Raw genomic sequence first — 16,356 nt, forward strand, 5'->3', positions numbered from 1 at the left:
CATCCGGAATTGGAACCCCACTGTGCAAACCTCATGGGCTGCCAGAGCATTTTTGTTTCTTTAATGTGAAAATTTCTCTCTGTGCCTTCTTTTAAGATGTCACGGGGCATCAAAACAAGCTGAAGAAGGAGGGTTGTGTGTCACCATGTGAGGAATCCATATTAAAAGAGAGAGCTGTGGCTGTGAGCCAGCACAAGCAGGGTGTGCAGAGGAGCAATCTTTGTGTTGGCACTTTTACTTTTTCATTTGTTTTTTTGTTCCAAGTGCTGGTTTTATAACCTGAGTTAAACCTAGATTTCTTTTCCACGACTGGCAGTGATGCCAAGATGCAAGCTGTCAGGAGGGCTGTAACCTGGATCTGTGACCTGTGCCTGTAGGTGTGAGCAGTGGTGTCTGTCCCCTTGCAGAGCTAACTTCCCTCTCTCCCTTGGCTCCTGCAGGCTTTATCATCTACTTTTCCTACGGAATATGGCACAGCGTGGAGGCTGCGTACGCAGCATCAGCAGACACAGAGAGAAGCATGGACACTGCCTCAGACAGCTGCAAATGACCACGTGTGTAGCTCGTGGGCGACCGGGGACCGCTGCAGCGAAGGCAGCTGTGCCATGGGGCTCCTGAAGTGTTGCATGTGGTTAATCAGTACTGCAGCAAGAAAGAAGCACAGTGTGGGAATCCCCAGGCCTGTTGCTGCAGCTTGCAGTTTGCTTAGTCGCGCAGTTAAAAGGGATCACAAGGAAAAAAAGCTGCTCCCAGCAATGCTGTTAGCTGGTCTGGGGCCATGCACTCTCCCTCCTCCCTCCCGTTGTTTTGTTTTGTTTTGTTTTTCAGTGTCTAGAAAGAAAACTGCTTCTGTGTGCCAGTTAACCTGAAATGCTGCTATGAAACAGGCCTCGCAGAGGTCCTTCTTTCAGTAGCCCTGGGAATGACCCCCCCACAGATATTCTACCTGATATATACAGAGCACATCTGCAGTGCTATTGTCATGCTTAGATCAGACACTTCCTTCACCTGATGTGAGCTGCACCACCTTTGTACGTACAAAGAAAAGGCTCTCGGCAAACGTGAGCTTTCACCTGGTTAAGAAAGCACCTGCAAGATTTATGTTCTTCAGAGCATCAGGTTTCATAGTTTTTATTGCATTTAACTTTTAACTCGGCATTCATGTACTTTAAAACACTGCTACTGTGAAATGTCGGGAGGTTTATTGTCGGTTGAATGGTCGTTTGGCAGGGTGCAGATAATGAAATGGATGTTCCTGCTAACTGTAGACTCAGCAGAGGGATTTGGGGTTTAGTCATAGAAATATCTGGTGCAAGTACTTGAATGTCTTTAAGGGCAGAGGTGTCTCCAAAGAGCCTTCTACCTCTTCACGTCAGAGCTGACCAGCAGTGGGGCTGAACCGGTGGGGTGGCAGAAATGCTCTTGAGCCCAGCTCTGAAAATGTGTTTGGTTGGAAGTTAGAGGAGCTCCCTCGGTGTGGGCTGTGTGAATAGTAGAATAAAGCATCTGGCTGTGAGCATTTGGCATCAGGGTGAAGCATGTTTCTGTCCCTGGAAGGAGGAACACAGGAAGAGTCTCAAGGGATTGAACTTCATTTGTGAGCAGCACTTGAGTCGGTGCCTCGTGCCTGGTGGGACATGAGGATGTTGTAGGGTTTTCTCCTTTCCAGTGGTCCCATCAGAGCAGGGGGCAACACTAGGGGGCTGGCTTGCTGAGAGTTTACCTTGCAGGCTGCTCAACTGCTTAACACAGGCCTGAGCAGGGCTGTAAATGTGCTGAGCCCCTGCTCTGAGTGCTGCCCACCCACCTGTGCAGCAGTGTGTGCTCTTGCTACAACACGTGCTCCTGTGGGGCCAGAGATGCTTGTGCTGCCCACACTGCATGTCCTGGGCCATGGGAATTCTCTATCTTTGGATGTGCTGGGAATGAGGTTGGATGGGGCTTTGAGCAAACAGATCTGGTGCAAGATGTCCCTGCCCAGCCCAAGCCATTCTATGATTCTGTGAAGTTCTAAGAGGTGAGACCAAAGACTGTGTTAAGTTGGCAACACAGGCGTGGCCTTGGCTTTGCTGAAAGGCAGTTTCAAAAAAGATTCTCCCAAATATCTCCCCAGCCAAATTCCCTGCCCTAAAAAAGGCTTGTGGAAGCATTCAAAAGGTGGGTTGTGCCCACGCAACACCATTATTTAAATGTGCTGAATAACAAATCCCAAACAGATACTGCAGAAATCCTCTCTCCTAACCTGTGCAGGGGTTGCTCCACACTGCTGCCTCCGGCACCTGGAGCAGTTGGTCTGTTGGCCATCATAACTCGTGCTGCTGAGGGGATGGGCACCCGACCCCATCATACTGGTGTGGACTGAGGAACAGGCTCCGTATGGCTTAACCAGCAGAAGGGAGAACCAGACCATCTCCCTCAGTCATATTGTGGTGGGTCGTGTCTTGCAGCTTTCCAGCACAGCCTTTCTGCCTGCTAGGAGTTCCAGTCTTGGCCTTCTGGCAAACTGGGAGGCTCTTCTCAGGGCTGGAGCTGGGTGGAGGGAATGTGCTCTGGGTGTATTTTCAGGGTGCTTTCAGGACCCTTGACCATCTGCCAGTCCTCTTTTCCTTGCACACATATGAAGTCTTACTCAAGCAGGGAGAGAAGAGTATCAAAACCCAGGAGGTTGAGCCCTATTTTGATTTAAACGTGGGCAAAAACTCAGTGTGTGCCAAAACCTCCTGGAAAGCACTGAGGATGTGAGAGGATGGGGAAAAAATGGGAAATGGGAATGCAGAGGGTGTGGATATTTCCCATTGTACCAAGAATGTAAGGACCTTTGCCTTGGGTACCAACTCTGAGCAATTTAGACGTTCAGCACTGACTATATGAGGCTGAATTCTGATGGAAGTATATTTCCAAAGAAAATTATCTAAAAATATGCAGATTTCTTGCTGTAATTTTTTTTTTAATATAAATGTTAACTTATTTTTGTTGTCTTCTTAGGGATCTGTTCTGGTATTTATATCCCATAACTTTATTTCAGCTTTTGTGGCGTATAATATCAGCACTTGGGAGAAAGGGGAAGTCTGGATCGGGTTCATTTTCCTGTCATTTCCTTTTCTCCCAGAAGGTTTCATAGGAAAATCCTTCTGTTTCGCCACGCTCTGTGTTCCAGTGTTCCAATGTGCCATGGCCTGTGCCAGCCCTGGGGAAGCCCCCGTGCCAGGCTGTGTGTGGGGACGCAATGACTCGGTCACTGCTGCCTGCTCTGCCCTGCCCTCACTGCTGCATCCCCGCCCCGCTTGGATTTGCAAGCTGTAAGGTAGAAATTTGGCTGCCTGTTTCTGGGGTGGTGTTTTCAAATGGGTGATTTTTTATTATTTTTTTAAATTTTCTTTTTTCTTTTTTTTTTTTTTTTGGTCTCTGCGTCCCTGCTGATGTCTGCATGTCCCATAGGTCACTCCAGGTATCTTTGGGGACACGCAACTGCTGCTATCACCTCGCTCTTGTGAACAAGATGCTTCTCTTGCATCGAGCTCATCTTTGTAAATAGTTCCACAGTTATTTTGCTTTATTATTATATTTTGTACAGATGCATTTTACTGGATGGAGGGGTGGGAACAGAGAAGTGCTGCCTCTGCTCGGTGCCAGAGCAGACCCTTTTGTGTCAGTGCCATGACTCTGCCCATGGGGCAGCCTCAACTGGGGCGGCCAACGTGGAGAGGAGCTCACTGGAGAGGAGCCACCAGCACGTGGCCAGGCAGCCTTTCTCAAAGGCTGTTACAGCAGCGCCCTTCTCACCACGAAGGTGCAAAAATCACAGAATCATGACTAGCTTTTGCATACTTCCTTACAAACATCATCCTTTGGTTGCTGAAAATCATTGCCGCGTGGGTTCTGGCTTCATTTCCTATTTCTCTCATCCCTCGGGGTGCTGTTCGCCATCGTCTTGCATGGCTGTGTGGGGATCACCAGGCCCTGGTGTGGGACAGGGAGCAGAGCCTCGAGCCTCGTGGGTGTGTAAGGGCAGGGTTTTGGGGGGGCTCAGAACAGGGGCACTCAGCAGTGCTCCCCCTGGGCCAAACCAAACCCCTGTGGCAGTGGGCGGTGCTGCAGGCTCCTTCCATTCCTATTGCCTTGGAGACAAAGCACTGTTAGGGGGAATCATAGTTTGTAAGATCAACTCTTTAGTGGTGCTGTTTTAAACAGTTCCACTGGGATCTCTCAAATTCCTCCTGGCACAATTTGCACCCCAGGAAACCACCCACAGTGGAGCACTGCTACCATCTGCCCAAGTGATGGCCGAAGGCCGCCCTGCACGCCTGCATCTCCACCCCATCCCTGCCCGTGGGGCCGTTCCCTCTCTCTGTCTGAGCCCCCACCCGGCAGGGCATGGAGGCGGCACCTCCTGGGATGCTCTCAGGGAATTTGCCCCCAGGCTGAGCCGTGCCCTCAAGTGCTCCACTGAGCAACGGTGAGCGCGGCCAGCAAAGCGACTTTACGGACTGAAGCCATGGAAGTCTGTATAGTGTTTATTTTTTAATTACTAAGCGCAATGTATATACCTTTCTGTTGACGGTCTATTTTCCTAATGGTTTCTCAGAGTTTCTTACAGGCGTGTTAAATAGTTTTGATGCTTGTTCTGCAGACAGATCTATTTTTTATCTTTTTTACCTTTCTTTCGGTTGGATTTCTTTTTTCCGTGTCCGTGCAGCGCTTGAAGCCTTACGTTTTGAAATGTGAACCTCGCCCTCCCCGCGCGTGTGCACAGCTCCCTTTTGTCCTGGTGCCACTGTAAATACTTCACCACCAAATGAAGCTGTTGGCAATTCAGTTCTCGTTAAGTGGTACAGCATTAAAGCATTTTTCTCAGTACTCAAATAAACCATGCCTGTTGTTTGCCCTTATTTTTGAGCCTGTCTCCGTCCTCCAGCTATCTGTAGTGCCTGCAGGCTGCGCAGGAGGGCACTGCCCTGAGGTGCAGCCCCTGGTGCTGCCACGTGTGTTTGGAAATAGGGGCTGTGCACCAGCACGTTCTGCCTGGGAGGGTTTCAGGGTTGGGATGAGCCCACGGGGAGGCATTGCAAGCCTCAATGGGGCACTGTGCTTTCAGCCCCCCTCGTGTTGGGAGGATGCCAGGAAGAGCCCCAGCTCAGTGTCCTAGAGGTGCCTCAGACCAGACACCTGAGAAGTGCCCTCACCCAGGGTAGTGCTGTGTCGCAGTGGGGATGTGCTGGTCTGTGAGCCTCGTTTTTCTCTGTGGGATTTGGAGCTAATGCACAGCACGTGAGCTGTGCTAACCCCACTCAGCTGCTCCCTGCCAGGAAGCCCCATTCCTTACCGCACTGCCACGGGATTTCGCTCTGCCTTCCATTCATGCCAGTGTCTGTACGTCTGTGTACGCAGAAAACACAGCAGGACACCCCAGTTTTTGTGCGCCCACCCACGCTGTGTGCTGGCGCCTGTATTTATTATCAGGAATATATTACACTTATCTGTACATCAGAACTGAAATAATACAAACTTCCTGTACTCATTAGCCACAGAGTGAACCGGACCACACCTGCTGTGTGGGAACTGTACAGGGGCTCCTTGGCGTGTCCATGGGACACAAGCGATCAGTGCAGAGACGGAACATACCTGATTTGCACCCGTTAGCGTCAGCTTTCTTCCCCACCACCGTCACCAGCAGCAGCTTTTGCTGCTGTGCCATCCCCAGGGCCCCGCAGTGGGATGCGCCAAGGCCTCAGTGCTCAAGCTGCAAACGTTTGGTAACTCCAAGCTGCTGCCAGAGGGATGAGGGGTGAGTGAACCCCTGCTCTGCCCACCCCCGGTCCCTATGGGGAGGGCCAGGCACCTGTGGGCGCCCTGTCCTCAAGGGAGATGTGCCAGCATCACTGAGCAGGGGAGCCAGCACTGGGGCCAGCCCATGGTGGGCATCCATGGCAAAAGAAAGGAATGATTTTTGGGGGGACGGAACTCCCTGGTTCTGGGCTCAGGAGGTACCTGTGGCATCCCCCAGGAAGGTTTGCTGGACCGGGGCACCTCCCCACCAGGCTCTGAGCTTTGCCAGTGATTTGGAGGTCCCACCAAGGAAGCATTCAGTGACAGGCAGGCTTGGGAGGCAACAGTTCCATGGAGAAGAGGCTGGCAATGACACCAAGTGATGGCAGAACTAGGGCTGGTCCAATGTTTTCCCAGCATTGAAGCCCCACTCTCAATTCACTGCTGGAAGCAATTATTGAATACGAATTTAATTCAAAAATGGGAGTAGGAAAGCACCAGAAATAGAGGAAAACAATGAAGAAATGAAGGCCAGGCTTGGCCAGCCCATCCCAGGCTGATAATATGCTCCAGTGTGTTCAACGTGGGGAAGCTGAGATCAGATCACGGTAACAATTCTGACTTTGTCATCTCATCAGAACTGCATTGGCAGACTGAAGCACAACACTGGAGGTACTGCAGCTTTCTGTGCATGCAGTAGGTCTGAGGGTGGTTATGTTGTACTGGTGAGGAGGGCCTTTGTGTGTGCACCTATTAGAATAGGCTGTAATTCCAGGCTGTACTTGCTGGGCACACCACCACCTAGCAACATGTTTCAACGGCAGCTGCTGTGCTAAGGTCTATCCTAACAAGATGCTCGAGTCACTCAGCATCACATGCAAAAGCTGCTACAAAAGTAAATTTCTCAAGAAAAGGAGAATAAAACCCAACATTGCTATTATTTTTATAGCACTGCAGAAGGACGAGGAATGTACTGGCAGTGACCAAATCTGTTTCTGAGCTGCAGAGGTCATCCTGAGAGCGTTCCAGCAAAGCCGGGCGCGGATCCCACACACACTTTGCAATGTTGGGTAAAATACAGTGGTGTGAGACGTGGGTAGGTATGGAATATTCTGACCTCTTCTGCGCCCATGCAGCCCTCTGTATCACGCCTGGTGTTCCACCAGCTCAGCCTAATGCTGGGTCAGCAAAGGTCTGAACACAAAGGGTTGGTTTGCTTCTCCTTTCTCGTGGGACTTGAAACATATCAACCTGAACAGAACCCTACACCCAGAGGTTCTGACTTTTAAAATTAGGTTAAGGGGAAACAAGACAAAAGTAATCTAGGAGCTAAAGAGTCTAAAATTGAAACACATTACCCAGTAACCTCTATCATATTGACTAAAACTCAGGTTTCTCATCTCTACCCTATCCCCACTCGCTTACAACATCAATGCTAAGAGCTAAAAGCAGTGGATGGTTTGTGTTTCTCATCTGGTGCTCAATGCAAAGGTGGTTTCTCAAGGCAGTACTGTCTCAGAATGCCAAAGTCGCTGGTGTTAAGGATTGTACCACTTGGTGGTCACTTGGAAGGCGCTTCTATTTCTGTGGGACTTCCTTCTGGTTGGGGTATAAATGTTGCTGGGAGGCGCAACAGAAATGCGTTTTGTTTTGATACAAGGCTTAGGCACGAGTTAGAAAACCGCTGACTGTAATGAAAATAGATCAGCACTTAGTGGTATCCAAGAGTATAAAAAAATGCAATTCAGAACGTCTTCAACTACATACATATGTGTGTGCGTCTATATATAGGTATAAAGGTACAGTACATACATATATATAAACACAGACACATACACAGAAATATTCACAACTGGAACTCTATTTGAGACTAACCTGAAGTACTGCAGCAGCAGTCCATCCCAACGAACCTGTAATATAGCATTTTCCAACAGCTGGCTCTAACAACAGTGAAATTATTATCATACTAAGCTAAACCTACCTTTCTAGCTATCCTACCTTGCTAGCCTACCTTTCTGCTATCCTAACTTATCACTATCCTCCCTGCTATTGTAATGAACGTGTCAAAACCATGAGCTCCTATCTAAGGTTTCTCGGAGAGCCCTGCCTAGTGTGAAGCTATGCAGCCAGGGAGCATGCTTGCAGCCACGAGCCTGGCACCTGCTGATGGTGGGGCTTCCTTGGGTGTGAGGTTCAGCAGCTGCAAACATGCCCGAGGCAGGGGGCCGTGATGGATCACCGTCGCACGGTTCTGGCTTTGGCTGGCGAGGAGTTCCCTGCAGAGCAGCGATAAAATGATGTGGATGATGCTCGGGGGGTTTTCACAGGGCTGACGGCGTCTCCTGCCTGCAGTTTCCAGAGCAGCTCCTCGTTTGTTCTGCTCAGCCGCTTCTTCTCCTCCACCTCTTTCTCGACATGTTCCTGGAGATTGGCGTTCTCCTCCGACAGTTGCCTGGGGAGGGAAGCCAGCACATGAGGCTCACCAGGATGGAGGAGGCACAGAAGCACGAGAGGCAGCGAAGCAGGAGGCCACCTACCTCCCTCCACACCACCCTACCTCATCCCTAGGACTGCAGCTGGGACACAGCTGTTCAGGTACTTGGCTTGGGGATGTGGGTACACCCAGAGGCTTCAGGCATCCTCTTCTCATCACTATCTGCTCAGGGCTGGGTTGGTTTCAGCCCCAAGAGCCCTAAGTGAAACTTCTTGGATCATTCTCCCCCCGTTCAGCACATGGGGTTGCAAGTGCCCAGCATGGTGCTGTGTGCCCTGTTTGCAGAATTTGTTCACTGGTGCAGCAGTTCCTACCTGGGATTGTGCCCCTTAGCCTCAGAGGTTCCAAACCCACCCCTGAAGTGAAGGCCAGGGCCCCAGGTTATTAGACACCTGTGCTTCCCAACCACCTTTGCCCAGAGGTACACCATCACCCAGAGGCGCTTGTTGAGCTGCTCCATCTCCTCCACAGCGGTGGAGAATGTTGGTTTTAGGCATTTTTCTGTGTAATGAGGGACAAAATTCTGTTGTCAACTCCAGTGGCAGCCGTAAGTCTCACCTTTGCTTCTCAACCCTGCCACCAAATCTGAGCCACGAGGAACAGCAATTGTGAGGTGGCAGAGCACAAGCAAAGAGGTGAGTGCCACTGCACCCGACTCTTCCACCCATCCAGTTGCTGCAGTGTGCAAGGGGAAAGGAGTCTGTGCTCTGTGCTCCCTTGTTCAGATGATGCTCTGCTCCATAAATGCCCTGTGAGCCTTTGGGTCCTGACCATCCTGACCCTCCATTCCTGGCTGCAGCATCAGGGAAGCTCCCCACAACCCACTGGCTGCTTCAAGGGTGGGATGGAGCAATCTGTAGGCACCAAACCTCGTAAGTCTGCTTGCCTCTAGCCAGGTGGCTGTGCTAAAGGAAATGGGACAGTCCAGGCAGATGGTGGGACTGATGCATGTGCAACTTGGTCACGTTCTGGGAGCATCGTCTGGTTTCTGCATCCCCACTGTGCTTGGGCAGGAGCCTGGTCCTGGGGCAAGCCAACAGGGGCCTCAGGGCATCTACCTGGCCCAATTAAACCAGCTGAAGAGTTTTTAGAAATAAAACCTGACCCACAAACACAACCACCCATCATGTATTTCCAGGGCTCTGGCAGCTGAGGATTTCTGCTTCTTTGGCCAAGTTTCTTACAGCAGTGGAGCTAAGTTGATTGTGCATGTATGTCTGCTTTTCTCCTCTTCCTCTGTCAATTTTGAGCCACAAAGCAGCATTTGCAGAGTCAGAGGATTTAAAGATATGGGCTGGTAGATTTTGGAAAGCTGCTTGCCCAGTAGTGGAGAAAGATCCTATTCACAATCCCATTAAAGAAACAGCTGTGGTGCGAGCTCACAGTCCAAACAGTGTGAGAAAGTCTGCAGGGAGCACACCCTGGAGAAATAACTGTATAGGAAAGCTTTGCAACACATGGAATTACTTCTTCTTTTGCAGTGCCCAACAAGACAGACCATAAAAATTATACCCAAAGCCCCACTACAACCTTTTCTAACCAGCATTTTCAGAGGAAAAAAAAAAATAAAATAGGCTCACCAGCCCAAAAGCAGATGTCTCTGTTGACAAGGAACCTTGTCACTCCAGTCAGATTGTTAGTACAAACAACAACAAAACCAAAGGTAACCCTGCTTGGGTGATGGCAGCACTGTTAGGCTGTCCCTGTGAAACCGCTTTTCCCACCCTCACCAACATGTTTTGTGGCACTGACTCTGGGATCAGAAGCAATTGGCAACTTAGGACTTAGCAGCACATCAAAACCATGAAAATAATTTCTTATAGATATGTGATTTTCCTCATGTTAAACAAACCCTGATATACAAATGATTTGTTGATAGAACAGGCAGAGCAGGACCATGCACTTTCAAGAGGAAATACACTTAATTCTTCTCTTTCTGAAATAAGTGTCAGCCTTGGGCAGTTAAAATTTGCAGCCTCTCTGTAAGCTCAGATAGAGTACAAGTATCTCTGCAAACCTTGTTATGACGGTGTTCTGCTCAATCCTGGCTCTGAGTTCTTCGTTCTGCTGTTGCAGCACAGTGATTTTTTCTTCCAGGATTAAATTTTTCTCAGCCTGCAACAAAATGAGTTTCTTTGTTTTTTTCAGTCTGAAGAAATCCCGAAGCCTACTCCATGAAGATTGGTTCTTTATTTGACCCCAGAGCAACTTCTGAAATCTGAAAATGGTTGGAGGTGGTCATCTTGACTGCAGCTGAGGCTTAGAGGAGTGACTCACCCCATTCATTCTGGTGAAGATGTGGCCAGCAGCAGGGATAACTTTGTAGAATCACAGAACCACAGAACCATTAAGGTTGGAAAGGATCTCTAAGACACTAAGACTACCCAGTCCAACCATCAGCCCATCCCCCCCACGCTCACTAACCATGTCCCTCTCTGCCACATCTCCATGGTTCTTGAATACCTCTGGGGACAGTGACTCCACCACCTCCCCTGGGCAGCCTGTTCCAACAAAGCGACAAGAGAAGAGGCCAACTCCCACCTCCTCTTCTCCAGACTAACCAATCCCAGTTCCCTCACCTGCTCCACACCAGACTTAAGCTCCAGACCCTTCACATCTTTGTTGCCCTCCTCTGGAGACACTCCAGAGCCTCCAAGTCCTTCTTGAGGGGCCCAGAAATGAACACGATACTTGAGGTAACTGAACACAGCATCAAGGGAGGCAGAACTGAAATAATAGTCCTTTTTTTCCTAACTGAGGAGCAGGAGGGTCCCAGTCTTGGCCAGCACAAATAAAACATAATCCCCTGCGGTGTCCCTTGCAGACACATCTCTCTGCTGCTGGCAGTGGCAGCTACAATTAGGTGAAATGGATCCCGCCCCAAGCACAAGTGGTTTTTACTAAGGACAGCCCAAGGACAGAGTTGGAGGATGTCACCAGCAGTGTATTACATCCCTAATATGGTTAGAGGCATGCACTACAGCCTCAGATGCTCTGTTTTTCCCAGGTTTTGAATCTGACGTGCTTTATCACCTTAGTTCTTGCTTTTTTCCAGCAGTTTGAATGTTGCTGAATTCAACACTTTCGGAAGAAGACAAGATATCGCAAGGGAACCTTATCTCTGTGTGAGCTTGGTTATTGAACTTTCCAATCTTTTAGAGAGAATCAAAATACTGTGCACTCAATAAGTCACACTTTATGGTGGAGGCATCAGATTTAAGCAGTGACCACCAACCAATGCAGGTAGCTGTAAAGGATGCTGCTGATTTGGTGATATTCTGGCTCACCATAGTACATTTTATTAGAACAGATTCTGGTCCCATTTTGAAATACTTCAAGAGAGGAATCAGTGTCACAGCACCTTCACTGCTCCCCTAACCTCGATGGTTTTAATAAGTGGTAGCTGTGCCAACACAAAGCATAGGAGAGCTGCATCTCCTTCCCTCCTGAGTGCAACCTTCACTCTCTGTCACCCTTTTCCTAATGCCCTCATTTCCAGTAGGCAAGGAACCAAGCGTGCCCTTATGTTCTCTGCACGTGCCAGCTGTCTGCCCAGCTTCAGCAGTGTCTCCTAGCCCACCAAATGTGGCCATCCCCACCATGCCCTGTGCTACCACTCATGGCTACTGCTGCATCTCTTTCAGTCTGTGCTGACCTCAGCTGAAATACAGAGCAGGGAGAGAGCCTCAGGACCTCTATGATGGTCTACAATCCTGACAGCACATGCTCGTAGAAGCACAGAATGGATTAGGTTGGAAGGCACCATAAAGATCATCCAGTTCCAACCCCTCTGCTGTGCCAGGGCAGCCAAACGGGTAAGTTTATTCTGGCAGGCCATCAGCCTTATCCAATTCTGCTCTCTTCAGGGCAGCCTTTTCAGGATCCTGTCACCCACCTGACCGTGTGTTTTCAATGCCTATCTGCTTCCTATGAGGCACCCATCTCTCAGAGCCTTTGGAGATGCTCTGAGGTGTGTCTGGCACATATAGAGGCAGATGTTTAAACAGAAAGCAGTTGTGCACTTGGATCACTGTAGCCTTAGTGTTTTACTGTGATAAAGGGCAGGAGCTGTATGCTGTATGTGTGCTGTATGTGGTTAATTAGCAAAAGCAGCTAAATGACTACTAAATGCTGGCTTTTTTATTTTCCAATATAACTCTACAGTGCATGTTTTCACATTCTGGCTCTGCTTCAGGAGCAGTATATTGGAAGGAGCAAAGTTAACAAATCTCAGCTGTAAGGAGACATTTTTCTCTACATCCACTGATTCAAGCATCTGTTCAGCAAAATAATCATCTGAGTTCTCAAATTTCCCCGTAAATGGAAACAAATCTTGCTGAATGCTGTGCTGAACCAGCTGTCCCAGCTTCCCAGCTGAGGTAATGCCTCATCCTGTCACCATACTACACATTCACTGTCACTGTAGGTTATTCCTCAGAAAATGAATCCCCTTTCCAATAAAAAGTGCAACTGATGATGAACCAGAGAGTTCTTCATCAGAGATCCCCACAAGCAAAGGATGAGAAAACAGTGTAAGCTGCAGAAAAGCATTACCTCAGAGAGCTCTACTAGAGTGATTTTTGCTAGGGACTGCTAGCTGAATATTGCTAATTCACCAGCAGCAGCAGGACACAAATGGCTCAGTTTTCCCCTCTTTGCCCTTCCCAGTCCTAAATGGCACCTGGCTCTTGCAGGGTGCTGTAACAACATTATGCCCTGGAAGACCACAATGCTCCCCTTCTTCTATTCTTCCTATGCCCCTCACCTCATAATCTAATGCACAGGCTGAGCAGGTAGCCACATATAAAAGCAATACAGGCCAAGAGATGTGTGGAAGAAGTCCAAGTGTCATGGGTAGGTGAAGGGGAGGGAAAAGATCCCAATTTCCGAGTGAAAATCTGAGACGTTACAGTAGAAGAAGCTATGTGCTTGGCTGTGGAAGAGCACAATAGGCAGCCATTCATGAACCTCCTTAACTGCGTCTTTCCCAACGTGTTTTCCTCTCCCCCCTTTTTAAATTCACCTGCTGTAACCAAACTTTTACTTTTCTACCTCTGTGATGTCTCCTCCAAAAGAAAAAATGACAACTCACTTGTTTTTCTAGCTCCATAATCCTCTTATCCTGTTCATGAATCTGATGGTTCTTCAATTCCAGAACATGTTTTAAGCTCTTCAGATCTTCTTCTAAGTGCAGGTAAGGAGCTTGCGCAATCTAGGAAACATGCCAGCATTTTGTCTATGTCAGCCATCAGTGCATCTTCAGCCACGAGGTAAAGTTTTCCAGTCTACCAATGGTTTAGGATTCTTAGTGCTGAGAAAGGCAGACGGAGGTGAGCCTCCCCAGCTGATCTGAACCCTGATATTCTCTCCTGGAACATCCTTTTATCTGGGCAGCCACTGATACCTTTCTTTTGACCAGCTCTGTAGCTAGACGGATGGGATGCTGCTGATTCATGGTTTTCTGGATTTCTGTGCCTGTAACTCACACCAGTGAGCTGTCTTGGAGTAACAGGCATTGACATCATAGTGACACAGCAGAATTTGTGCTGCCATTATGTTAATTAAGTACTGCAGCAGGCATGGAAGGCACTGACACTACTTGTTTCCATGGCCAAGGCAGTTTCAGACACTTGTGCTCCTTTTCTAAGGAGTTTTCCCATCTGAAAGCTTCTAGATGCCCTCACTCAACCCTACTATGTCCACTCCCTGTCCCCCTCTGTCTCATCCATGGGGCTGTGCTGTGAACATGCTGAAATGATCCAAATTTAATAAATGTCTTTAGAGAAGTTCATTTTGGTGTTATTTCATTTCAGATAAATAGTTGCAGCAAGCATTCACTTGCACACTGTAAGCTAACAGCTTGGCTGCAGTAGACAGCAGTTGGATAAATATTTAATGATGTGACAGGTCTGTCCACATAAGCCCAGGAAAAAAATGAGGGAATACATGGAACATCACAGAAGTAGGCTCAGAATGTGAATAGAATAAATGTGAAAAGATAAAAAGTAAAGTGAAAGAGAAGAAAAAGACAAACACAACAAAAAGGACATACGAGGTAGAGTTCAGGGAATGTTTTGGAAACAGAGCTACATATGCTGGGTGAAAGAATAGAGGACAGAAGAAGACAATGGACAATGGCCCTGTGCTGAGGTGCATCCAGGACAAGGCTATCAATGCTGACTTATCCATAGTGTTCAAGATTCAGGGTCCTGGTGGAGGCATGAGCCCCAGTCCCTGCTGTAGGATCCTATTGCTAACACTGATGGGTGCCAAACACAAAAGCACATACGAAGGCTGTGTAATGATAATTGCCAACTACCTTCAGCTGTTCCTCAGTGCTTTTCTTCAAAGCCTCTTCAAATCGGTCTGCTTTGGCCTTCAGGGACTGGTTCTGGAAGGTGAAGGTGTCTATCTGGTCCTGCAGGGGAGGAGAAATGATCACATCACCATGTCTTCAATCACCCCTCTCGCATCCACACAAGCCAATCTGCACTGTGCAACCAGCAGGGGAGCTAACCAAGGCTCAGAAACCACTGCCAGGTGAGCTTTTTATGTAAGGTCACTTGAATGTACAGTGGGGTTTTCCTAACGAAGTGCCTTGGGCAGGCCTGAGATCCCTGCAATGCCTGCAGCTGGATGACAATGGCTGGCATTGCTCCATTACATGTCTTCAATGCTAAATCACCCTGTCACCTTGGGATGAATCAGAACAACCACACCTGCCTTGAGACAGCTGGCATTTACACTGCAGGCATGAAAGAGATCTGTTGTGCAGTTCTTACAGTCTGAATGGGGTGGAGGAGATGCCCATCGTGCTTCCTTCACCTTTATAGGCCACATTCCAGCCTACTTAGGGGCTTCTGGTACGATAATAAGCAACGGTGAGTTAGCAGAGTAGGCTTTGAGTGACATCTCAGAGCTATCTACAGGAACAATGTGCTATTTTAAGCAGTCTCATTTCTGTTCCCACTAAAGGTACTCCTGCGCCTTCTGTACAGCCCACTCCTGTAAAAGCTGCAGTTGCTGTGAGGTCACATTTTATATTTTGTGTTTGTCATTTCTCAGTTGTATCACTGCATCAGTGCCTACTGCAGAATAGGCTGGAGCTGTAAAAGCTGCATGAGGTGTGACAAGTGCTGCATGTAACAATACACACCAGCTGGGGTTTTTCTAACTCATAATTAATCTCAGCCTAGACAATCAAACAGAGCTGGCACTATGTACTCAGGCATCTTGTTCACACGGTTTCCAAAGTTAACACAAACCCTAGCTGCATTTTCCTCCCTGTAGGTTTGCCTGCTTTTCTCTTCCAGACGCAGCATATTTGGAATCAGCCAAAACAGTGAGAAAAGCCCAAGGGACACCTTGGCTGCTCATCTCACTTTGGACAGGTGGAGCAGAAGAGGCCTTTAGAGAAGATGAGGTATCCCTGGCACACGGGTTCTTGTGCTGAAGGGATGGATAGGGACAAAGGGGAGCAGTGCCTTCCCAATGGGCACCACAAAATACAGCTGGTAAGATTCAAGGGCCCATGTGCTCTGCAACAGCACTGCAGGGTGGGAAATAACAGAACTGCTAACCTGGAGCGACAGCCGCAGCTTTTCAAAATTTTCCTTTAATTGTGTTTTCTCCAGTTCGTGAGCAGCAACCAGTTCTGGGGAAGACACACACAGACACAACATGGCTAAGTGAAGTCCAGCAAAGCGGGGTCTGAGAGCACAGAGACTGGGAGCCAAGCACCGCCTGGAAAGCAGTTTTAGGGCATGGAATTGAGGAGGAAATCAGCAGTAACACACCACAGGATTCTGGGAAAACTGTTTTGAGGATCAACATTTCTCAGTTTTTCAGTGGTATCTCTATGCCTCTGTGGCTGAATGTGGATTTTTCAGATTTGTCAGCTTCCAGGGGCTGTAATCTGAAAAAGTTTGGTATAAAAATGGGCAACTGACCTCTTCAGAGTGAGTATCCCAAGCCGAGGGATTTGAAATTAGGTACATTTGCAAATTTGGATGGCAGTTGCTTTGGGGAGATAAAACAGGGAGACAGCAACTTGGATGCAAAAAGGCAAGTCCTGGTGCTTCTCCAGGAGCTGTGGA

The 16,356-nt window shown here is 48.5% G+C and overlaps 2 protein-coding genes across 5 annotated transcripts in view; one reads left to right on the plus strand and one right to left on the minus strand.

Moving 5' to 3' along the window:
• SLC7A1 (solute carrier family 7 member 1) overlaps positions 1 to 4,889 on the plus strand; it is a 43,613-nt gene extending 38,724 nt beyond the window's left edge. For 3 of the 4 annotated variants that reach the window (XM_042838961.1, XM_042838962.1, XM_042838963.1), the window contains one exon: positions 441 to 4,889. In XM_042838961.1, coding sequence (XP_042694895.1) covers positions 441 to 550 — 110 coding nt within the window. In that variant the 3' untranslated portion in view covers positions 551 to 4,889. The remainder of the gene's footprint in view (positions 1 to 440) is intronic. The other variant, XR_006171993.1, reaches the window with a different exon arrangement.
• Positions 4,890 to 5,416: 527 nt separating this feature from the next.
• The window catches only part of MTUS2 (microtubule associated scaffold protein 2), a 160,814-nt gene continuing 149,874 nt past the window's right edge, over positions 5,417 to 16,356 (minus strand). Inside the window, exons 10-14 of the mRNA XM_042839303.1 lie at positions 15,841 to 15,914; positions 14,580 to 14,678; positions 13,353 to 13,472; positions 10,278 to 10,375; positions 5,417 to 8,218 (exon numbers count right to left, since the gene is read on the minus strand). Coding sequence (XP_042695237.1) covers positions 8,002 to 8,218; positions 10,278 to 10,375; positions 13,353 to 13,472; positions 14,580 to 14,678; positions 15,841 to 15,914 — 608 coding nt within the window. The 3' untranslated portion in view covers positions 5,417 to 8,001. The remainder of the gene's footprint in view (positions 8,219 to 10,277; positions 10,376 to 13,352; positions 13,473 to 14,579; positions 14,679 to 15,840; positions 15,915 to 16,356) is intronic.

Source organism: Centrocercus urophasianus, unplaced genomic scaffold (genome assembly GCF_019232065.1).
Source record: "Centrocercus urophasianus isolate 14NV4802_14NV808 unplaced genomic scaffold, USGS_Curo_1.0 seq_9, whole genome shotgun sequence".
NCBI classification, from domain to species: Eukaryota; Metazoa; Chordata; class Aves; order Galliformes; family Phasianidae; genus Centrocercus; species Centrocercus urophasianus.